Here is a 25,043-nt window from a genome sequence, read left to right as displayed (position 1 = left end):
TGTATGCACACACGCTCAGGCACATCCCAACTCTTTGTGACCCCATGGATTGTAGCCCTTTAGGCTCCTCTGTCCACGGAATTTTCCAGGCAAGAATACTGGGTTGCCATTTCCTCCTCCAGGGGATCTTCCTGACCCAAGTATCAAACTGGCATCTCTTAACAAATCTCCTGCATTGGCAGCTGGATTCTTTACCACTGTGCCACCTGGGAAGCCAAAGTTAATTTTATCTGAAATTAATACAGTCATTCTAGTTTTCTTATGGTTATTTATGGTGTCTCTTCCTTATCCTTTTATGTAAGGATCTAAGGAGTGTCTCTTATAGACAATATATAATTAAGCTTTATCTTGCCTTTTTATCTGGTCTGACAATCTCTGCCTTTTGATAGAAGTATTTAAACCATTCACATTTACTATATTTTTGATCTGGGTGGATTTACACATTTATCACTTTGCTATTGGTTTTCTACATGTCTTCCTTCTTTTTTGTTCTTCTGTTCCTCACTGACTGCTTTCTTTTGTGTCAAATATTTAATGTACCACTAAATTCTTCTGTTGATTTTTTAAACAATATTTTAAAGTGATTTTCTTAATAGTTGCTCTGTGTGCTGTGCTTAGTCGCTCAGTCATGTCTGACTCTTGCGACCCCATAGATTGTAGGCCGCCAGGCTTTTCTGTTCATGGGATTCTCCAGGCAAGAATACTGGAGTGGGCTGCCATTTCTTTCTCCAGGGGATCTTTGCTCTAGGGATTACAATCAGCATTTTACTAAGATCACAATCTGCTTCAGATTAACACTAACCTGATCCTGGTAAAATGGAAAAACTTTATTCCCATACAGCTCCATTTCATTCCTTCTGTACTACTGTTGTCCCATATATTATATATCTCTATATGTTATAAATACAACAGATTGTTATGTACTTTTGATCAACTGCCAAAGAGCTATGGTCATTTTTGTCAATTCTACCCAGTGTTATAGTTAATGCTTTAGATGATGTTATGTCTTTTAACTAAGAAGAAATGAGGGAAAATGTTTTACAGTAGCCCACATTTACCTTTTCCAGAGCTCTTTACTTCTTCCTGTGAACGTAAGTTACCACCATGTCATTTCCTCTCAGCTTGAAGAACCAGCAGATCTGCCAGCAACAAATCCTCTTAGTCTCTGTTTATCTGAAAATGTCTTTCTGCTTTCGCTTCTGAGGGACAGTTTTGATGCACTGAGAATTCTGGGTGGATAGTTTTCTTCTTTTAGTGCTTTGAATGCATTCAGTTCCGTTTTGGTTTCCATTTGAATGTCTCAGGTGAGAAGTCAGCTGTTAACTATATTAATGCTTCCCTTTTACGTCATGAGTTGCTCTTCTCTTGCTACTTTTGATTTTCCTCTTTTTCTGTGGCTTGTGACAGTTGGACTATGATGTGCCAGGCACAGATCTCTCTGCATATATGCTACCTGAGATTTGTTGAGCTTCCTGGATAAGCTTCTCCTCAAATACATTTCTAGGGATTCTTCCTTCAAGCAGGTTTTCTCTCTTGCCCCAAATATGCCTGCAAATGTGGGCTAACAGGGCTACTGTCCCTCCCCAAGTGTTCATCTTCAAAACTGTCACTTCAGCCACCAAGGCTGTTGCCTGCCACTCTAAACTGAGTGAGTTCCTTCTCACCGTTACAGCCTGCGGTGGCTAGGCAGAACCTCCCTACGAACAGAGCTGGGCAGAGGCCATGAGAGCAGCATCAGGTTAAGTGGCACAGATTTTCACCATTTTAACCCCAAATTTCAGCAGTTTCTTAAGCATAAACCCTTCTCAGATTGTTGCATGCTTCTGGTCCATTTCCAGGATGCTGAAATAGTTGATTCAGGGAAGGAGGGAGGGCTGGGCCGTCAATTCTGTCCTGCTTTAGAGCTGTTTTTGGGGGGGGGAAAGGATTTGACAATCTCTCTTTACTCAATCACTGCTGGAAGCTGCCTTCCAGTCTTGACTCATTTTGAAAATAAAACATACACACTGGAAGACTATGTCAGAAAAAAATGCCAGAGATGAAAAGAGGAACCGAAGAGACAGAGGAAACTCATCCTGCTGCCTCTTCACCAATCTCCACAGGCTCGAAATCCCCCAGAGCAGTTTGTTTTTTAAGCTGTATCTTGATTTAAATTCACCAGCCACTTCCTTAAAGAAAAAGGAAATTCTCTCTGCTAGAAGCCACCAGAAACTCCCTCTAGTCTTCAATATGCCTAAACTGGATCATAAGAATAGAACAGCATGAAAGAAAGAAGCAGGTTTTAAAAAGAGCCAGACCAAGGGGAAAGGGGTGTACTGGATGAACTGGGAGACTGGGATTAAGACATATACACTACTGATATGCTATATAAAATAGACAACTGATCGGAACACACGACACAGCACAGGGAACTCTACTTAATGCACTGTGGTGTCCTAAATAGGACGGAAGCCCGAAAGGGAAGGGATGTATGTGAATGTATGGCTGGCTCATCTCACTAAGCAGTAGAAGCTAACTGAACACTGTAAAACAATTATACTACAATAAGAATTCATTAATAAAATGAAAAGAGCCAAACAGAAATTCTAGAAAAATACTACATGGCACTGAAAAAAAGATTATCCCAACATTCAGTAACACAAGTAACCCGGGGACTTCCGCGGTGGTCCCCTGGTTAAGAATCTGCCTTCCAGTGCAGAGGATGTGGGTTCAGCCCCTGCGGGGAACTAAGATCCCACCGGCCGCAGGGGAACTAAGCCCCCACACCACAATGAAAGAGCCACATGCGCAACTAAGACTCAAAAATAAGTAAAACATTAAAGGCAGCAACATAAGTAAACTTCACAAACACTATGCTGAATGAAAGTAAGCAAAGGCTAGAGACTACATAACTCCAATTATTTAAAGTGGAAAAACTAACCTCTGCTGTTCGAAGTCAAGAGAGTGGTTACTCAGAGGGTAATGACAACAAGAGGGTATGAGGGGGTAAATAACATTACATTTCTTGATTCGAGCTACAAGAAAGAGATCGGTTTGTGACATACCAAGTGGCACATGTCTACTTTTTATCACGTATGCTACACCTCCATCAAATGAAATTCTCTGTATGGAGGTTCCCAAGGGATGAGCCAGATGCTCTCAAGGAGGATCCAAAGACTACCAGCTTCTAACACAGAAACCATGGCCACCCACCCCAAAAATGATTAGTTCTAGAATGGTTCTGGGCTAGACTTGATCCTATTAGTCTGTCAAAACTCTCCAACAAACCAGACAGAACATTCTGTGTGGGCACTCAAGGAGACACTAAGCTCTCTATGCAACATCTTATTTTAAGTTTAAAACTGGAGTACTTGTCACCAACACTTCTCATGCCATGCACCATGGTCAATTTCTGCGTACACATCTGTTACCTAGAGATGCAAAGCAGACATTATCACCCATTCTACAAATGAAGAACCACAGACTAAGGTCATCCACCCAAGGTCAGCCAGGGAGTGTGAGCTGACCCCCACTCTGCCAACACCAGACTCTCCACACCTCACACTGCCTCACGTCTGGAGACACCAGGATGTGTCTCGTCCCGAAGGAGGACCCCTGCTCTGTGTGCCTGGGCTAGTCTGCCGCTTGCTCTCCACATTCTTCTATGCTCCTTCACGTAACCTCACAATGCCCTCACAATTCCCTGGCCTGCCCTACAGGGGAGCATGGTGATTACAGGGAAAAAATGCAGACCAGACAACTAGAAACAGAGCTTCCCTAGCAGCTCAGTGGTAAAGAATCCGCCTACAATGCAGGAGACTGTCTGCAATGCGAGAGATGCAGGTTTGATCCCTGAGTCAGAAAGATCCCCTGGAGAAGGCAATGGCAATCACTTCACTACTCTTGCCTGGGAAATGCCTTGGACAGAGGAGCCTGGTGGGTTAGGTCCATGAGGTTCCAATAGTCCAGTCACAACTTAATGACTAAACCACTGCCGCCTAGAACATAAGAGGGACCCAGCAAACCTCCATAAATGCGGGCTATTCCCCCTCTTCACCCACATGTGACACTGTTGAAAGGAAAGCAGACCCAAACTCACAATTTAATTTCCAGAACTTTAAGAGAGGCCTCTGGTTTCAAAACAGGGAGGGCAGAAGGCAGAGTCAGACAGAAAAGGCCTTTCTGGGTAGCAAGAACACAAAGCATACCATCCCAACTAACGGGCTTCCCCAGCAGGAGGGAGTTAAGTTCTCCATTTATCTCGAGGAGGTAAAATTTTTAAAGCTGAGAAATATCGAGTCAGACCATCTCTGAAGTCCTTAGAACACCAACCGTCTGGACCCCCAGTGAGTTTAACACAAAGCCTGCAGGCTGGGGTCCCTCTGTGGGATCAGTCAGCACAAGAAAGAGAAGAGCACCCAGGCTCTCCAGAGCTGCACCTCCCACCTACTGCCCCCTCCCTCACCCCAGGCGAACAGAGCCGGGAGGGAGAGAGCAGAGGACGTGCTGGGGAGGACAGGAGATGCACTCAGGCGGCTGAGGGGCTGCCCAGAGGCTGTAGCCGCATGCACACGCCCACCAGTGCACGCACATGCCCACCAGCGGGGGGCTCACGGGACAGAGGGGTGAACACCGCAGAGAGCAGAGCTCACCTGAGCTCAAGGGAGGACCCGGGAAGGGAGGGGGAGGGGTGGGGCGCTGCAATTCTTTTCATAGGGAGAGAAGAAATGGGGCGGTAGGTGAGCTGAGTCTTATTTCTTTAAAGTTGAGGATTGGGGAAGTTACTCTTGAAGCCGTCAGTACTGATTAAGGGGAAACCAGTGAAGCACACGGTACCGAACTTGGGAAGAGAGGGGCTTCCCTTCCCACATCCCCCGCCTAGGAGGAGTGGTGGCTCCAGACTGCCCACAGCCCAGTGACCCAGGCAGGGGGTGGCAGCATCTCTGGCCCCCGGTGCCCTAGACGTGAAAAGCAGGGAGGCAGGACCAAATGAAAAGCTCAAGTTTCCCTATAAACCAGAAGCACAGAACTGGACACAGGTACACGTTCAGTTAAGACCTGCTGCCCAGCAGGGGAGCTGACGGAGGCTACCGCTCCATCCTGTGACACCCACCCCACACTACAGATGCCTGGGCCCCAGGACGAAGGTCCCTTGGCCAGGACAGTGGGCAGGTGTCAGAGCTGTAGCCCACAGCCGTCTCCACGACCACCCACCAAAAGCTGCCTCCCGCAGGCCCGACGGGCAGCTTCGCCTCCACCTGCTCACCCCGGCCGTCCCCGGTGCCCGGCCCCTCTTGCTCACCTGTGCGTGGTTCGCATGTCCACAGGCCCGTCGCCCACCTGCCCTTCGCCTCTGCCCATGGCCGTCGCCTCTGTCCCCCTCAGCAGCCCTTGGGCAGGGCCTGCTCCCGACTCAGGCGTCACTCGCGTGTCTCCGTCAGCGTTTAAATCCGAGGCCAACACTCCTCTCTCCATTTTTATCTTCTTGCTCTCCACATCGTCCTCCACTGGGTCCCGCTCAAGCGCTCGCTTCTGACTCCGTGTTCGGCATGCTTCTTCAGTCATTCTGAACTTTAGGGGAAGGGGAAAACACGACATTTAAACTTGGCACGACCAAGTAGCTACCTTCTCAAACTTTTCCCAATGTCAGCTTGGAGTGTTTGCCTTACCACGTGACAATGGCAGAAGTGGGCACAACAAATGAAGGGCCCACAAAGCGTGCCCAGAACATTTCTTCACGGCCTTGAGCAGAAGCAACAGAGCATCTGGGAAGCCAAGCTATGTACTGCCCTGTCCGGGACCAGAAGCCTACAGGGACCGGGACAGGAACAAGGGAAGGTGGCTGCTTGTCAGAAAGAAGGGGTAATCTCTGCATTCCAGACTCAAGAGCAAATAGAGGAAACTGTTCTAGGTCTGACCGCCTCCGGCGGGATCAAGCGCACTGGACATGAGCGATCTGGAACCCAAGAAGGGGCACATGCTGGCCCAGGAGCAGGGCCACAGCCCAAGCCCAGCCCTGCCCCGCCCTGGTGAGGGCTGACCCTTCTCCCCCTTCAGCCAGGGGCAGCCCTCACTGCCTGCTCACCTCACCCCCCACCCCCCGCAACCCGATCACATTTAACCCTTTGACTGCCAACAAAGTGAACTCTGAATGGGGTGAGGCCTGGCCCAGCACCCCGCCAGCACCCTGTACCTGCAGCACACACATATCTTGATTGAAACAAGAAAGAAAAGAAGAAGGGGAAAAAAAAAAACAAAAACGCTGAGTCAGGTTTTGATCCCATGACATCACTGGGCTCCACATGACCCTTCCCAGGATTCAGTCTGAGAGACAAAGCACTTTCCAGAAAACCAGTCTGAACCGGTTCCAGACAACAAGCTGAAGTGTTGTTAACCCTCACAGAGACAGTGAAGGAAGACCGCAGTGATGTTTGCAGGGAGACTGCTGGCATCCCACAACCCAGTCTGGGACAGGTACTTGCTCTTAAAGGGGCTGCTCAGAGACCAGCCTTGATGTCCCAACAGGGCAGGACACTGGAAACCAGAGTTCCAATGGTCAGGATCTAAGAAGCCACGCGAGAGTTCATCACAGGACAAAAAAGAATCTAGCTGCCAGGCCCCTCCACTCCCGGAGTACCAGTTCACAGGACAGTCAATGCCCACACCTACCAACACGTAGCCCCTTGGGGAACCCCAACCACCCCCGCTATGTGCCCACACTGAAGACCTCCTGGCTGTGTCCACGCAGGCAGGGCACCCAGAACCTGGGTTTCTCCCCAGCAAAACCCCTGGGAGGCCTGTCCTGGGTAGGGCCAGGCAGGATCAGTTCAGAGCCCAACTTCTGGAATCTGGGGGGTGGTACAGGGCAGGGAAGGAGCCACATCGCTGTATGTGGGACACACTCCTGAGGCAACTCATCTGCCACCTCTTTAAAGGAGCCGACTTCACAAAGGAGCAACAGCGCAAGGCACTGCCTTGGACTCAAACGGAAAGGAAGGGAAGTGACAGCTGCTCCATGCTCCTGGCGCAGGAGGCAGAGCGCCCGTCTGACACGTGTTAGGCCAGCGTGGCCGAGCCTGGGCACTCAGACATCTGCTCCCACAGGCAGTCCAAAAGGGTGGAATCAAGAAGGTTTCCCGACGACCATGTGACCCCCCAGGGTGCTCCCCATTCCAGGCAGAGCTTGAGAACTCTGAAGCTCAAGGGCACAGGCTATCAGCTTGGCCTCGATCTGCCCCCAAACCCTCCTGGCACCCCAGCCTGCACCTGCCACCCCACCTCAGCCCCCTAGATCGCACAAACTGTCAGACTGCTGAGTCTGTCCTGTTTCCCTGTGAGCTACAGACAAGTCAATGCCCTGAATGGAAGTCACCCTCCCTTCCTCTCCTTCATCGTGGGAGGGACCGGTCACTTTCCTTTGGGGCACTGCCTAAACAACAGGAGCTGCTCCAACATTTGGGGAATTGGATGAGAGCAGAGATTTCAGTGGTCACTTTGAGTAGTGGGTACCTGTGCTTCCAGGACCAGAGAGGAGCCTACTGGGCGTAAAGATGTGGTGCGTCCAGGATCTCAGGCAAGGAGGTCCCCCAGTGCTGTCAGAGAAAATTCTGTCCCTTAGGGAAGAGGCTCTCGGTCTGGCCAGCCCAGAGGGCCCCCCCACCAGGACAGCCTCCAGAGTGGTAAGCCCCAGGCTCCAATCCATAAAGCTCATCTGAACCCCAGTTTCAGCCTGAAGCCCTTCCTCCCAACTGTCAATATGAAGAACAAGGTTGGGGCTGGGGAGAGCTGGGGAGTGAGGACAAGGAGGTCGCTCTGCATGAGGCCATCAGACCAGCGAGGCAGTGCCCCAGTGACCTCATTTCACCGTCACGGGTGTGGGACAAGTGGTCCCAAGGGGCTGCTCTCTCCAGACTCAGTCTGGTCAGGGTCCCCAGCCGAGGACCTGGGAGACCCGTCTGCCTGTGCTCAGTGTGCAGCGTCAGGGCAGCTCACTTGGAAGCCGAGGGGCTGGAACTCTGCCAACCCCAGACACTCCCTGGGCCTCTGGCAGGCTGCTGGGGTTGGGGGCCCCGGCTGCTGCACCCTTCCCCCATGACACGAAGGACGTGCACAGCTGGAGGGGGCGGGGACAGCAGTGGGGTGGAGGGGGATGAAGTCTCAGGCTCTGACCTCCCCCTCCTTGGGTGGAGCCTCCTCCATCACTACGAAGGCGGTTGCCTTAGTGCCCACATGGGGCCTGCCGTCAGCCAATCTCCATCCCGCCAGGCAACTGCTCCTGGGGAGGGCAGGTGCGAGTAAGGAGGGGCCCCACCCTCCTCTCAGCAGGAAGGACCTGTGACCCAATCCAGCACATCAGGGCTGGCGGCCACCGCCCTGCAGGCACGGTGGGGGGGTGGGGGGAGGTTGTGAGGAAGAAACCAGCCTTGAGGAACGAAGTGTGACCTAGGAATGAAGCAGGACGGACAATTTCTGCAAGACGCAGCGAAGAAGAGCACTAGGGTGCTTTCTGAAGAGGATATATCGCCCCAGCCGGCAAATTAGGATCTGCTTCAAAACTCCTGGAGAGTGAGGGGAAGAGGACGAAGGGATGGATAGCAGAGTAGCAGTGACAGGTGACAGCGCCTAAGTTCCACCACAGGCTGGAGGAGACCCGCTGGCCCGCAGAGAGCAGCCCCTCTAACTGAGGCAGGATCCGAGCCGGCTGCTGCCTGCACGGCAGAGCCCAAGAGCAGCCAGCCAGCCGAAAAGAGGCACCACCAGGGCGCAAGGCTGCCCGGGGCACAGGCTGCCACCTGGGGAGCAGGGCCGGGACCCAGGGGGCTTCCGTCCCCCTTCTCACTCTCTCCAGGCAAAACCTGGCTGGTCAGCAGGACGCAGCCCAAGTAGTCCTTGGGCCCAAGAGGGACAAGCTCCAGCTACACTAGAGGCTTCCCAAGCACCCAGCACAGACAAATCCCAGCATGGGGGCTACACCAAGTCCTAGGCAGAATGCTAACACAGGGCTCTGGGAGGGGTGCATATGTCAACTGCTTCTACCAAAAGATGCTTTTAGTTAAATGTCACCTTCCAACTGGTCTGAGGACCTCAGGTGGAAAATATATTCTAAAATAACTCCAAAAAATAAATAAATAAATAACTCCAAAAGGGTGATTGTGCAATGGCAGGAACCAATATTTTTAAACAGGACTCTGGGGACCAGCACCCCACACAGGCTGGTTCATTTGGGAGAGGGGAGGTTTAGAGAGGTGTAAGTCAGAGTCTTAACCCTGAGGTTATCATTAATACTCTCTGTACTAGGAAACGCTATGTATACTGTTACTAACATAACAGCAAGAACATTACTAGTAATACTCTTGTTTCAGGCATGAGCAAAGTGAGACTTAGGAGTATGTGTTTGGGAGAAGTGACAAGAGCTGATGCTCTGAAAAGCAGATGACGTGGGGTGCTTTTTCCAGAGCCCAAAGAAGGGCGTGAAATCAAGGTGGTGGCAGGAAGAGGATGCTGAGTGCAGACTGACCTCAGGTGGAGCACGGAGGACAGGGTAAGTCAGGGGGAGAGGGGTCCAATCTGTTCTAAACGATCATGTGGTTGATCTGGGGACACACTGGGGCAGAGCAGCAGGGAGATATGACCAAATGATGGGTGAACTTCAGAGGATTTGGACAACATAACAAACCAACGGCTGGACAGGAGGCGAGAGAGGGCTGTTTTGTTGCTGTTCTTAATTTTTGTCTGAGCAGCTGAGAAAAGATGGACTTGACTTTGTGGGACAGAGATGGAGCAGATCTGGAGGAAGAACGTGGGAGTGAGATGGGCCGGCGCGCACAAAGGCTAGGAGCGTGAGGACAGGTGGGGCCTGCACACGGCGCAGCCGCTGTCCTCAGGGACATGCGGAGAGAAGGGGCTGAGCTTGTGCAGCGACTGCCACGGAGCTGAGTGACAACAGGGTCCAGATGCCAGCCGCACTGGGCAGCGGCCAAGCTCCACACCCTCCACAACCCCTGGCTGACAGGCACACGTCTCCCCATCCAGCACAGAGACCTTACTCTGCTCTCGGCCTGAGCTACTTCCTGATGCCTGTCTCTCAGAGACAGTGGCAGAGATGCAGCAGCTGTGTTCTGGAAGGAACTCACACCAAAAACACCAGCTCTTGAGTTTTAAATCATGTCAAACCTCATTAAGGCCAAATATAAGGGATGCAATTTAACTTGGGAAATAAAAAATTGATCCCAACGGCCAGCCCCCACCAGATACAGCAGAGAACAAGGATGAACCTTAGGGAGCAACTGGCAAGGGAGCTTGTTACTTCCTGAGCCTCAGTTTCCCCTCCACAACTCACACATGTGCTGGGTGAAGAGAAACAGTGACATCAGTAAAACCTTGAGTGAGAAAATCAAGTTGCAGAATGGTATGATACCATTCACAGTTTTACAAGGCTTAGTTACAACCTGCAGAAAAAGATACTAAAAGCGCACTAAAATCGAAACTGAAAGAAATTGGACTAAAATCCACAACACTCACCCTCTGAAACTTTCACTGTCTATATTAAGCATTTCTGTACTGAATTATTCCTCTTAACAGTGACAATCAGCTTCTTTGTAGTCAAAGAAAACAAAGATAAAAAGAAGAGTTAAACAAACATGCCCACTGCAGAGGGTGAGAACTGAAAGAACGAGAGGCACGAGGTGCGGTGGGGGGAGTCGGTCCTCGTGGAGGGAGGAGCCCAGCTCCTCCAACAGGCAAACAAAGAGCCCAAGAGGAACCGCGACCTTCAGCGGACGGAGAGTAGATGCCGCTGCCACCTTCCCACTTGTTACTGGCAGCTTTCAAGTCCACCTTCTGGCCCACTTGCAACTTCTGAGTTCTAAGCAGTAAACCTGAGCCCGTTATTTCATCCCCACAGCCCACCTTCCACCTGGGTCACTAGCTGTCCCCAGGGGACATCAGGCCACAGCATCAGAGCAGGCTCTCCCTGAAAGGACCCCTCACTGAGACAGCCCACAGCAGCAAATCCCACAATGCTCAGGGGCGCCACCTCCCCCACGGCTGATATCCCCCATTTGTCTTCATCTTCAGTGTGAGCGAGCAGTATGGGTTCAGGACGGGCTGCTGAGTTAGATCTACATTTCTGTTAATCAGCCTCATGAAGGGGGTGACTCTTGGAGATGGCTTACATGGCAAAATGTAGCAAGTCAGTCAAGGGCTTTAATTAAAAACCCCTGCATTCTGACTTTCTGGAAGGCAAGCGTACCGAGATGGAGCCTCACAGATTGAGGCCAAGGCAGGAACAGGAATCCAGGGAGATGGTTCAGGTAGAGGAACAGCATAGGCCAAAGCAGCTGAGCTGGGAATCTCAGACAGAGGGAGAGGGGCCACAGTTAGTCCTGTGCAAAAGACATCCTCAAAAAGAAACCCAAGTCATACTGACTGACTGAAGCTGAGTTCTGAACCCTTCAGTTCAGTTCAGTCGCTTAGTCGTGTCCAACTCTTTGAGACCCCATGGACTGCAGCACACCAGGCCTCCCTGTCCATCACCAACTCACAGAGTTCACTCAAACTCATGTCCATGGAGTCAGTGATGCCATCCAAACCATCTCATCCTCTGTCATCCCTTTCTCCTCCCGCCTTCAATCTTTCCCAGCATCAGGGTCTTTTGCAATGAGTCAGTTCTTCGCATCAGGTGGCTAAAATACTGGAGTTTCAGCTTCAGCATCGGTCCTCCCAATGAATATTCAGGAGTGATTTCCTTCAGGATTGACTGATTTGATTTCGTTGCTGTCCAAGGGACTCTCAAGAGTCTTCTCCAACATGACAGTTCAAAAGCATCTGAACCCTTGCTGCTGCTGCTGCTAAGTCGCTTCAGTCGTGTCCGACTCTGCGACCCCAGAGACGGCAGGCCACCAGGCTCCCCCGTCCCTGGGATTCTCCAGGCAAGAACACTGGAGTGGGTTGCCATTTCCTTCTCCAATGCATGAAAGTGAAAAGTGAAAGTGAAGTCGCTCAGTCATGTCCAACTCTTAGCAACCCCATGGACTGCAGCCGACCAGGCTCCTCCGTCCACGGGATTTTCCAGGCAAGAGTACTGGAGTGGGCTGCCATCTGAACCCTTAGTGGTCTGAAAACTTAAAGACACTCCAGAAATGTGCATGTTTTCTCTTCTATATCATCAGAAGGGCCCCTGGCCCGGCCACCTGGCTAAAAGTTCCATGGGCCTTCAAGGGACAACAGGCTCTCCCTGCTGCAGTCCAGGAACGCGGGTGGGCACCGACCACACCCACACACGTGAGGGCAGGTGCCACTCACCAAGAGTCTCTGTGGGTAGAAGGCCAGCCAGTCATCCCACACGGGGGGAAATCCGAGTACAGTGGGCCTGCAACCAGGTTCAACAGTCTTCTACTTGGCATCCTTATCAGCTGCCCACCATGGAACATTCCACCGTACAATCTAAAGGCCTTTTGTTAATCATGCTTAAATCTTCTTTTCCCCTCACCTTGGAGAGACAAGCACAAGGTGGGCCTGAAATGACACCAGTGGGACAGCCGTCCTCATGCCTCCGTGGCGGCCCCACTTCAGAGAACTAAGACTTGCCCTGCCAGTGGCTACAGAGGCACCCGCGGGGAGGTCTGGCCAGGAAGAGCCCCGCAACGGCAAGGTCTGAGCCCCCTGGCGTCAGCTGCCACTGCCGCCTGCCTGGTGTGTCCCCAGCTCCAGAGGGGCGCCAGCCAAGGGGCCGGGGTGGGGGTTGGGGAGCATGGGCTCCCTTTCAACACTGGCACTTTCAGATCCCAACCCAAGGTTAATGCTCCTCTGTTTACAGAAATGTGGGGTCTTCGTTTACAGACAAGATGGCTTACACTGGGCATTTATGTGCCGCGCATGGGTCATCTCAGGTGCAAGGTGAGTGCTATCATCAGCCCCTGATTTACAGGAAAGGAAACTGAGGCAGGTGAAAGTCACACAGCAAGTGGGAGGGACGGCGCTGGGAACGGAAGCCCAGGCTCCTCTGCGCAGTGCCCACTGAAACACGCCCATCAACCACCCAGAGTCAGGCGTGTCCAAAGGACACAGGAAGCTCCTCACAGGCAGGAAGTGGGGTCGGACCGCTCGCTCTGGCCCCTGAGGTCCAAATGAGATATTAAATGTTCACAACTTTATTGAGTGTTATCAGTGAAACCACGCCTTTTGCTGTTTGCTTTCAGGGCACAGAAATTCTGCTGGAGTACAGGATATACATTCCTAAAAACTGCCACACGGTGCAAAATCATGCAGTCAAAACACAGGGCTTGTACAAATGATGGAGCAGTACCACAAAACTTCATCAGTAACAGTAAAAAGAGAGTCTGGAAACTGATATTTAAACGGTAATGTGTTAAATAGCTAAGAAACACACAAATGCTGCCTGAAGCCTATGTCTCACCTGGGGGAGAGCTGGTGTTTGCTGTGACTGTGGATGGGGTGCAGCTTCTGAGTTACTACAACAGTAACTCAGGAGGAAGGAGGCTGTCTAACCCAGAAGGGGATGGGCGTGGTGTGGTGCACATCTCAGGTCCGTGCACTCTGCTTTGGGTCCCAGAAGGTGCTCTTTTAGCTGCGAGCAGTTTTCTGGATTCATCTCATACAGGAGTCAGCAAACTTGCTTAAAGAGACACAGTAAGTATTTTCAGCTCTGCAGGCCATTCAGCCATGGTCACTCAAGCCCTGCAACTGTGACAGTTTGTTCTCAAATGGGCATGGCTGTGTTCCAATCAAACTTTATTTACCCAAAGAGGCCACCAGCCTGTGGGCCATAGGCTCCCAAGCCCCCAGACCTAGCATTTCTCCTGGACAAAATCTCATGTAACAAAACCGCGTGCCCTTGTACCAGCAGTGTTAGAACACATCTGCTTTTCCAAACAAGCATTACAGCAGAACTGACTACAGAGAGAACTGGTTTCAAAAAAAGGATGTGAATGTGTTAATTCAATCCAAGCCCAGGACTCAAGGTTAACCCTTTTGACAAATCAGAAGAAATTTAGTTTCAAGAAGTGTCAAGTGCATCCTGGTTACTGCAGGGTCAGTCTGTCCCAACTACATGGGTCAAATTTACATCATTCTAAAAGCCCTACACACTCTCGAGATAAATAGGCCCCTTATAGAAGGAAATTACATGCTATAAACTCAATTACTGAAGCAGATGAAACTTTAACCCAGTTACAGAAACAAATGGTTCCTAAGCACACGTGCCTGAGGACCGGGGGTTGGGGTGGGGGCTGGCAGGGCAGGATTAAGCCAGGAAAAGAAAAAAAGTGAAGTCGCTCAGTCGTGTCCAACTCTGTGCGACCCCATAGACTGCAGCCCACCAGGCTCCCCCGTCCATGGGATTTTCCAGGCAAGAGTACTGGAGTGGGTTGCCATTTTCTTCTCCAACGGATCTTTCCCACCCAGGGACTGAACCCAGGTCTCCGGCATTGCAAGCAGACGCTTTACCATCTGAGCCGCCAGGAAAGAAAGTGCAAATCAAGTCCACTGGAGCCGAGTTGCTAAAGACCTGGGGTGGAGAGGGGAGGGGTCCCTGGGAAGAGCCTCGGGATCAGGTTTCTCTCCAGGTAACCGACTTAACTTTGCCCTGGAGGGCTGGCACGGGAGGGTGCAGTCTGTGTCAGAGAAACCCTAAGAAGCGCACTTCAACTGGTTTGGCGGCAGCGGGGGACAGGGTGGGGTCCGGGAGGACACAGGTTCACACCACACTGCCCCCCACTGTCCTACTCCAGGGCAGGTTAGGCAATGCCATCACAGCCCTGCTCCTTGCATCCTGAATAAACCTCGATGCATTCTGCCTGCAACCGTACTTCCACAGCTCAGCCCCAGCCTGGAGACACCACAACAGCTTCGGGAACAGCCACTGGGCTCAGCCTTCACCCAGTCAGCACCTTGGTCCTTCAAGTCTCCTGACCTTTATGTGAACGCTAGGTCTGACTGGCAGGCAGGCACACCACCTCACTTCCAACCTGACAGCATTGTGTCCATCCCGCTGGAGCTCCCTGGACCTGGGGACTCAATGCAGGTTTTCTGAGCCTCCTGCTTAATGTTAAGAGAAGCCAGCGTTGTTTGCCAGATAAACAACCACTTTACAAAAATTAAAGTCTTGACCAACAAACACTTCTGTCATATTAAAGGAGCTCACTTGCTCTTTTAAAGGTTTCGCACAAGGTAGGCGATGTCATCGCTGGCCTCTAACGGTGGCCAGCGGTGCCTAGTCTCTGGGTATGCAGAGAGAAGGGCGTAAAAGAGATGAACACGTGGTGCTCCAGACGTGGGAGCATCTGACCCTACTTGATGGACACCCTACTTACTGGCAGAGGAGGGGCTCAGGAAACCGGGGTGTCAGCAGATACCTCCCTGTTCCCCAAAATCCAATACACCAGGCTAGCTGAACACCAAGCAACCTTGCATCACACAAATACACACGTGTGTACCCACACTCAGACACGTGCCCCTACACACACTCATGTCTGTACAGTTTTCATCCCTTCCTCCCACTTCCAAATCTTATCCAATCATCTTAGAAAAGGTCTTTCTTTTCTGTGTAATTCATTTATGAGCAAAAGAACAGCAGTTCTTATGCGTGATCACTGTCCACTGGGCTCCAGAACCAACTGTCGGGAAGGAAAACCATTCTGAAAATGAGATGAGACACAGGGTCCAGAACCACCAACTTCTGAAGCAAGTGAAGGAGCCCACAAGCCGTGCAAAATCCCTGCAGGGCCCTGTGTAGACCCCTGCACACCTCCACCACTTCAACCCACACTTCCTCTGAGACAAATACTTTCACACCTGGGTAGAACAAGAGAGCGTTTTAAAAATCACTAGCACCTGCAACCACGCTCATTTTTACTACTTTGTGCACACAGTAATTTAAACTTCCAAAGAAGGCAAAGAACCAACTGCTGTTTACTGCTGTTAATATCTGAGTGATGCCTGAACCTGGAAGGGAACTTCGGCAGTACTGAGGAGCCTGGTCAGTTACTAGCAACCAGGGATACCCTTCTCCTAGTTCACAGCCTGTCTGATCCAGGACATGGATGTCAAACACTGATTCTGTGCCAGTCAGTGACCTCAAGGGGCCAGTGACCTGGGGGTCCCACCTCTGTGGAAGGCAGGAGCAGCACTTTGGGGATCACTGGCCTTCATGAGAGCAAAGACCCAGTAAGGACTGTGAGATACATGTGTCTATCATCATTTTGTTACAAGCCAACAATGGAAAAGAAATCCGCTCTGCTGGTCCGGAGCAGGAGGGGGAGTATCTAGAAATGTTTCATTAGAGGTAGGCCCCATGAGCAGAATCTGGAGTTGTAGAGATGGAAGAGGAGAAAGCAATGGTAGCAGAAAAGGTAAAGTGGCAGAAATATATAGGCACGTGAAAACCCATCTCCCAAGTAGGTACATGAAACCAAATAAAAGGGGATCAAAACTTTTAACAACTTTTTAAAGGCATGAGGTTGCTTAGAAGGAGAAAACATCCCCCCATGACAGTAAGGCCACTTACATGCTAGCAGTGGTGACTGGGCCTCCCAGGCTGCGGTGTCTGGGACTGGGGATGGGGCGGAGGTCCTGGCCAGCCACCAGCCTGTGAGCGTGAGGAGGGCTGGAACCTTTCATTAGATCCTGAAGGACAGGGGAGGAAGTGCTGAGAGCACAGAGTGTGCTCCCAAAGGCCTGAGTGCGCACGCAATTTCAATCAAGTGCCTCCAGTCACTCCATCAAACTAATCAATCTGAGTACCGACGCTCTCCACAGGGGACTCTCTGACCCTAGTCCCCAGAGGTGTGCTCTACCTAACCCTTCAGGGAAGAGACAACATTTAAGAATGCGGGATTCAACTCAGATTAGGGAGTGAAAGGTGAAGGTTAAGTTCAGGAGCATCTTAGTCTCCTCCTAACAGGGCACTTCTTTCATGCCAAGCGTGCCCAGACACCACGTCCATCTGAAATGATAATGACACATCAAATATACGGCCATCACCACTCAGGCATCATGCAAGGCACAGTCAGACCAAGGCAGCCGTCCTATCAGGTCACCTTCAGCCCTTGGTGCAATAACCACTCAGATATGTAGATATGCAGACTGTTAACACTGGAAAGAGAAAAAAGCCATATATAAAACACCCTGGGCTCTTACAGTTACAAATAAACACACATTTACAATCTGATTAGTTTTGGGTTGTGATGCCCTCCTCCAGGGGATCTTCCCAACCCAGGGATGGAACCCAGGTCTCTCTCATTGCAAGTGGATTCTTTACTGTCTAAGCCACCAGGGAAGCCCAAGAACACGAGTGGGTAGCCTATCCCTTCCTTCAGGAGATCATCCTGACCCAGGAATCGAACTGGAGTCTCCTGCATTGCAGGCAGATTCTTCACCAGCTGAGCTACCAGGGAAGCCTTTTTAAGGTAGAGGACATGTAAATGCAGCTTCTGAAATAATGCTTTTTTGGGATATATTTAATAAAATTAATCCGGAAAGCAGAAATTTTAATATACTCAGGTAGCAACCACCAACATTTTACAAATAAAACCTCAAAGGTCTTCAGATTCCTAAAGGCCAACGCCACGCAGACCTGGAGAAAGATGGTGGCAGCACCTCACCCCAGTACTGCTTGAGGGAACAGAGCAGGTTTGGGGACCAGTCATCTCCAGAAAAATCGATGGTCACTGACTTCAATGGGGCAATGCCACAGTAACAGCCAGCCCTCTGGTGGCCTGCCCAGCCACTCAGACTCACCCTGGAGACACACAGGGCCAGGCCTGGGACAGCCGAGTCTCCAGACCGCAACATCTTCCTCCCTCCCTGGAGTCACGGGGAGGGGCAGCCAGAGAAAGCACAGGTCCCGTCGGGTAAGCTGGGGTAGGTGGGGAGTATGTTTTTATCTTTCCCAGACACAGACCATCTCTTGAAACTTCTGAAAACAGGGACCACCACGGACCAGCCAGGCCACGCAGATACCACTGAAGTCAGTCTGCACCTCAGTCTCATGCCCTGGCCTGAGTATCCCTTCCCAGTGACAGGAGAGGAAAGCCTGTCCACATGTCCACGTTCAAGCATACAGCAGGCAGGACAAACCACACCTAAACTGACCATGCTTTAAGAGGGGGAGAGACAGCAGCAAATGTTTTTAAAACTTGATAGCACCCCGGGCTCACTCTGGAGAAGGGGGCTTGGATTTTGTGTTTCTGTTCTCAGAAGTGCTCAGTAACTACCCAACACCGCCCACCTGGAAGTGGCCCCACAGGGGTTTCTGAGCCTCTGATAGCTGGGGCCTGCACCCGAAGCCCAAGTGCAACCCCAGAGAGAGAAACAAACGTTACCAGAAGAGAAGGCGACACGGAAATAAAGACGCTACCTGTGAGGGGGATGTGAACGATATTAAATACGCACAGGGAACCGGTGGCCAGGGGCCCTCTGGCGCAGGACGTCACTGAGAGATGTGTCACTGAGCCTCCTCAGCCCACAAAGGGTTACGCCTGCCAATTCCCTGCCATCTGCAATGTGCCCAGCGGGTGTCACATCACCAAATGGGAGGCCTTAACCCTTCCAGGGCTGCCTCCCTCAGGACCTGGCTGAGAAAGCAGCCCTGACCACCAGCTCCACCGAGCTGGAAATGGCAGGAGGTTTTACACAGAAATTCCCAGGACGGGCCAGAAAAGCCTTCTGCATCCTCAGGAGGAGATGGGAGTGGAAAGAGGGAGAACCAAACGCGCACCCAGCAATGTGGTGACATGGGCCTGGAGGCCCTGCCCGGGCTCCCTTGTCAGCTCCTCCCCACACGCATCCTGCGGCAGCAGGGCCGGCAGCCCCAGAAGGATCAGAGCCAGCAGGGAAACCTACGTCTAGGACTAAATAAGTTTCTGGTCTCAATGAAGCCCATGGGCCTAAGAAACAGTTCCTACTGATGAACAGTTCCTCCAGCACTTCCTGCACAGCTGCGAGAGCTGGAACAGTAATCTTCCTTCTCTCCTCCATCCTGTAAGTAGAAATCTCCCCCTTGGGCAGAGGGTTGTTCTGGGTACAGACACCTATCACAACCTCCAAGAAATAGCTAGGCTGACCTAAAGGATATCACATGAGTGGTCATTTTGTACAACATGCTACTCAAGGCAAAAGCAAGATCTCACCTCAGCCAAGGCCCTGAGAGCCCCTCTGACCTGTCTACTACCACCCCTCTCACGTACCCCCTACCCCTCGACCCCATTCTTTCAGCTCCAGCCACTCAGACATCCCAGCTGCTCCTCTGAAAGCCAAGTTTACTCCCACCTCAGGGCCTCTGTCCTTCCTGCTAGGTCCTTCCCAGAATCTCTGTACAGCATTCTCTCCTTCAGCAGAAACAGCAAAGTGACATGATCTCCCCCCACATACGTGACTCGGGGGGTCTCTACTCCCTTTCCCACCTCATCACCACTAGACATGCTAATTACTCATCTCTCCATCTGTGTCCCCCTCCTCTCAACCCCCACAAGAACACAGACTGTCTCTCTGTTCGGTGATACTAGCCCAGGGCCCAGGACAGAATAGGTGTTCAATACATACTTGTTAAACAGACAGGAAAAAGTACTTTCAGTGCTCCCAACTATGGCGCTACCCTCCCTCGTTAAATAAGTCCCAAACTCTTCATGTCAATAGAAAATAAAATGATCAAAACCAAACAAAACAGGGACTTCCCTGGTAGCCCTGTGGTTAAAAATCCGCCTGTCAGTGCAGGGAGTACAGGTTCGATCTCTGGTCCAGGAAGATCCCACAGGACACAAGAGCACTAGGCCAGTGAGCTGCAACCACTGAGTCCTCGTTCTAGACCATGGGAGTCACAACTACTTAAGCCCACACAGTTCAGAGCCCGGGCTTGGCAACAAGAGAAATCACCGCAACGAGAGGCCCGCACACTGCGCTAAGGAGCAGCCTCCACTCGCCGCAACTTGAGAAAGGCCATGCACAGCAACGACGACCCAGAGCAGCCAAAACATAAGTAAAATTAATTAATAAAACAAAACGCTTACTTCATACCATACATGAAAAACCAACTCAAAATTGGCCAAAGACCTAAAGATTAAAAGCTAAACCTATAAAACTCTTAGAAGAAGAGTATATAAGGGTAAAATCAGGACCCTCAATTTGGCAAGAAATGCTTAGATACACCAAAAGCTCCATATCAACAAAGGAAAAAAATAAATTAGACTTCATCAAATTTATTTAAATTCTTTTGTGCAGAAGATTGTGAAAAAAAGTCAAGAGTGGGGAAAAAATATTTCAAATCATATCTCTAATAATGGTCTCATGTCCAGAATATATAAAAAACTATTAGAATTTAGCAAGAAACCCAATTCAAAAAAACAGGCAAAAGATTTGAAAAGACATTCCTCCAAAGATGACATACAAATGGCTGATAAGCACATGAAAAGATATTCAGCATCACCAATCATTAGGGAGACGCAAATCAAAACCAGCTCTCACCCATTAGGATGGCTATTTAGAGAAAAAAGGAAAATAAGTGTTGTTGAGGACATAAAGAAACTGGAACCACCATAAACTGTCGGTGGGAATGTAAAATGTTGCTGTGATGTGGAAAAGTCTGGCAGCTCCTTGAAAAGTTAAATACAGATAAATACAGAATTACCCTTATGACCCAACAATTCTACTCCTAGATATATCCAAGAGATGTGTTCATTAAAAAAAAAAAAAAAATTGTATACAAGTGTTAAAAAGCAGAACTATTCACAACCACCACCAAGAACAACCCAAATGTTCACCAGTGGGTGAATCAACAAAATGTGGTATATCCATACAATGGAATATTATTCAGACATAAGAAGGAATAAATTTCTGATCCCTGTCACAATGCAGATGAACCGTGAGAACACAGTAAGTATTTAGCATGTTTAGCAGACACAAAAGCTCACGCAGTATATGATTCCATTTTTCTGAGATGCCCAGAACCATGCAAATCTAGAGACAAAAAAAAAAAAAAAATCTAGAGACAGAAAGTAGACTAACAGTTGTTAGGGAACGGGGGCACAGAGGTGGGGGAGTAGAGGCTAATACATACAGGTTTCTCTCTGGGGTGATGAAAATGTTCTAGAATTAGAGGTGATAGCTGCACAATATTATGACTATATTAAATGCCAATGTACACTTTAAAAGGGTTAAAATGGTGAATTTCATGTTGTGTGAACATTATCTTATTAAGGCAGGAAAACAAAAACAAAATAATCTTAACCTCAAGAGCCACAGCCCCTCTAGAGCTGCTTAACTACTAAAAGGGAAAAGCAGGCTTACTCTGATCCCAACAGGACTTGAAATGGTCCTCAAGGAAAGACTCCTTTGTGTAACAAGATCGCCAACAACCCAAGAGCCACTGTCCACTGGAGTGTAGTCCCTCATCAGCTTCTCACAGCAGCCAAGGAGGCCGCAGCAAGCCCGTGATCCAGAGTGGGACCACATGGGACACAAATGGGACAATTTACCAAAAGGGAACCAACTCTGTGAGAAGCCAAGACCTCCAAGGGCAGTGGTCACACAGGCCACCAGTGTAGAGCAGAATTTAAGTCAGGCCTGTCACTGGCCCCACACTGGGCTTGTGTCAGCGCCTCAGACTCACAGACACGTCACTCACTCATTCACCCTAACACCTGCTTAGTTTCTACCACGGACCAGGGGCTGACTGGGGGCTCCAACAAAAGGCCTGCCATCCGTAGCAGCACAGTCCGAGGAAGCCCCTGGGGACACACACAGATGTATGGGGCGGGCCGTGAACACAGCAGGCTGAGACATAGGGCAGAGGCCCCTCCCACACTGGAGCTGTCATAAACCCTGGACCACACTTATGGCTCAAATTTATAAAGCACTTCTTTTTTTATAAGACAAAGTCACGTTGAAGACCAGCTAACTACCTACTTTATCCAGACTAATTGGCTATGGCTGCTCTGGACAGACACCACCAATGGAGAGGTGAGATTGATTTCTAATGAATAATATATTAATTTGTGTCAGAAAACAACATATGGGACATCGCGGCATCAGGGTACTGAAGTGAAGCAGCACACGCAGTGATCGATGCGCTCTGGGTTCTGGGGGCGGCAGGGGGAGGTGCGCACAGAACAGCCAGGGCTACCAGCGCCACCCTCCACCAGGCCGAGCCCAGAACGCCCGGCTCACCTCCACCCCTCACTTTCCTCACCTGTGAAATGGGAACACACCCACTCTATCACTAACACGGCTCCACGAAGGTACAGTCAGTGCTGCTATTACAGAAGTAAGAATGCTTCACCAGGAAGCTGCACCGCTGATGGGCCACTGTCACACCCCCACAGCAATGCCAGAACCTCTGCTGAAGGGCTTCTGCTTGAACTTAAACCAACCACAAGCGGCCACCATCCTCACTTTCGTAAGTGGTACTTTTCCTGCTCTGGGTGACATGCATCATAAAGCTCCCTGAAGGAAGGCCTGGGTTACACTCATCTTCCAAATTTATTTTATGGAAAATAAATTATTTTATGGAAAACTGCAACCATGCCCAAAGCAGCAGCATAAATTGCACACGCCCACCACCCAGATCCCACGGTCATCAGACAACCAACCACAGTCTTTCACCCACCTCACGTCTGCTAGGCTCTTTAAGAAGCAAATACCATTCAACAAGTATTTATGAATGAACAGTATTTATCACTACAGGACACAAAATCACAATTCCATGATCACACCATCAACAATTAAACAATTACTCCTCAATCTTTGTCAAAGTCACACTTGTCTAAAATACACAGGTTCCCCCATTGCATTCTTTTCAATCATATGTTGAAGAAATCAGGTCATCTGTCCCATTTCCCTTGACTGGGCTTTGCAAGGGGCCTCCTTGTGGTATAACGAAAGTGTGAAAAGTTGTCAGTCACCCAGTCATATCTGACTTTTTGTGGCCCCATGGACTGTAGCCTGCTCAACTTCTCTGTCCATGGAATTCTTCAGGCAAGAAAACTGGAGTGGGGAGCCATTCCCTTCTCCAGGGGATCTTCCCAACCCAGGGATCGAACCCAGTTCTCTTGCACTGCAGGCAGATTCTTCACCATCTGAGTCACCAGAGATACACACCAGGAACACACCCCCAATTTCCTATAAACTAGATTTTGAGGCCAAATCAAGCATACATCCCTCTGAAAGCACATGCACCCTTCCTTGGGGGTGGGGGTGGAGGGCTGGCAGCTACTGAGGACCACTGAGGACCACTGAGACCACCATTTTATTAGGTGTCTGCAAGTGTATGAACTTATAATTTCATGTTCCATACTCATTAGCCAGAGCGTCAATAGCTACACTGTCTGTTAGCCACATGTGGCTATTTAAAAAGACTTAAATCAAATAAAACTAAAATTTGACTTTCTCAATCACAATATTCCAGGTACCGCATCAGACAGTATGAGTAGAGCGTACTGGAAAATTCTGGCAGCTCGAATCTACCTTTGAGGGAAAGTAGCCCTCACCCACTATTTTGTTCCTTGCAAGTTCAGCTGTAGAAGTAAATGCTTTTCTTCACTCTACCAATTTTTCAAAATGAGTTGATTCCCTAACACTTTTTGAAAGGCACTCATGAGTTTCTTCCTTTCCTCTAATCATCAATACAAACCCTGGATTTTTTTTTTAAACACATTTGATGCTCCAACCCAGGGAACTAATTTTCATTCACATTCCCTTGCCCCACCCTTGGCCGGGAGTGGGGGCCAGGGGGGTCCTGTGGGTCCTTCTGATACAACCCTGGCAGGATCTTTCACAACTGGGACATTGCCAATGCAAATTCAGAATTAAAACATTTTCACTTAAGTGCTTTGATCTTTCACTTACATGTCTTTTGTCCTTAAAAAAAAAAAAAAAAAAAAATTTTTTTTTGACCACACCACAGGGCTAGTGGGATTCTAGTTTCCTGACCAGGGATCAAACCTGGGCCCCCTGCAATGGAGGCACGGAGTCCTAACCACTGGACAGCCAGGGAATTCCCAATTTTGGTTCTTAAAGACATCGATTAACTTGTTTTCTCCTACAATATATAATAAAAAGACTACTGGCATTGTTGACCTGAAACCAAAAATATGATTCCTAAAAGCAGTTAAAGATTTTTTCCTAATTCTTACCTTTATGGCATTATCTCGTACCTTGTGATCAAAAACTACCATTTTTCCAATTGTATTTATTTATGGCCGCACAGGGTCTTTGCTGTTGCACGCGGCCCTTCTCCAGTGGCAAAGCATGGACTCCAGGCACACAGGCATCAGTGGTTGAGGTGCATGGACTTAGTCATCCCGCTGCATGTGTCCCCTGCCTTGGCAGGAGGATTGTTAACGCTGGACCACCAGGAAGTCTCCAAAACTACAATGCTTTAAAGCCATGTAAAATAAATCCTCTGAGAGGTTAAATTACCCACATGAGTAACAACTGGTATGTACCTAGATTCATTTCAGCTTGCTTTTGCGTATGGCTTTTAGGGGTTCCTCTCCCCCAACATGACATAACTTTATTTTCTAATTATATAAAACAAGCATCTGGTGCGACACAGAAAGGAAACCTGGAGGAGTCTCCCAATAATCCTATCCTCTTTTCATCATGCCTCTGGAGGTGACCATGTAGTTCATCTATGGTTTGTATATCCATTCTAAACAATAAAATAAAAACAAATACACATTATGTCTCCATCCCGCCCCTAACCTTTTATCATGGGGAATGAAAGTGAGTACAATACATCTACCCTTCAGTTTGTTATTGTTTCTACTTAATTCACCCTAGAAATCCCATCACAGTGACATGAAGCCATCCCTTCTATCCCTCAGGGGCTCAGCTCCGCCCCGCTGGCAGACCCAGCCCCATCAGTCCTGGCCCCAACTGACAAACAGCTAGGTGAGTTCCAGATTGCTACTTCAGAATGTTGTAGAGAAGAGCCCAGCCACAATCCTTACTTTTGACAGTATCTTCAGGATCCTTTTTGAGAAGTGAACTCACTGGAGCAAATCCCTCTCTGAGGTGTTGCGAACCTCCCAACGCAACATACGGTGGTGCCC

The 25,043-nt window shown here is 49.7% G+C and overlaps 1 protein-coding gene across 5 annotated transcripts in view; it reads right to left on the bottom strand.

The window, feature by feature from the left end:
• Nucleotides 1–25,043, bottom strand: part of GATAD2A (GATA zinc finger domain containing 2A) — a 98,472-nt gene that overhangs the window by 31,241 nt on the left and 42,188 nt on the right. For all 5 annotated transcript variants that reach the window (XM_027548400.1, XM_027548398.1, XM_027548397.1 and 2 more), the window contains one exon: nucleotides 5,282–5,550. In XM_027548400.1, the coding sequence (XP_027404201.1) occupies nucleotides 5,282–5,550 (269 nt within the window). The remainder of the gene's footprint in view (nucleotides 1–5,281; nucleotides 5,551–25,043) is intronic.

This window comes from Bos indicus x Bos taurus, chromosome 7 (genome assembly GCF_003369695.1).
Source record: "Bos indicus x Bos taurus breed Angus x Brahman F1 hybrid chromosome 7, Bos_hybrid_MaternalHap_v2.0, whole genome shotgun sequence".
NCBI classification, from domain to species: domain Eukaryota; kingdom Metazoa; phylum Chordata; class Mammalia; order Artiodactyla; family Bovidae; genus Bos; species Bos indicus x Bos taurus.
The sequence above is the reverse complement of the archived record's forward strand: the minus strand, read 5'-3'. Positions and strand labels throughout refer to the sequence as shown.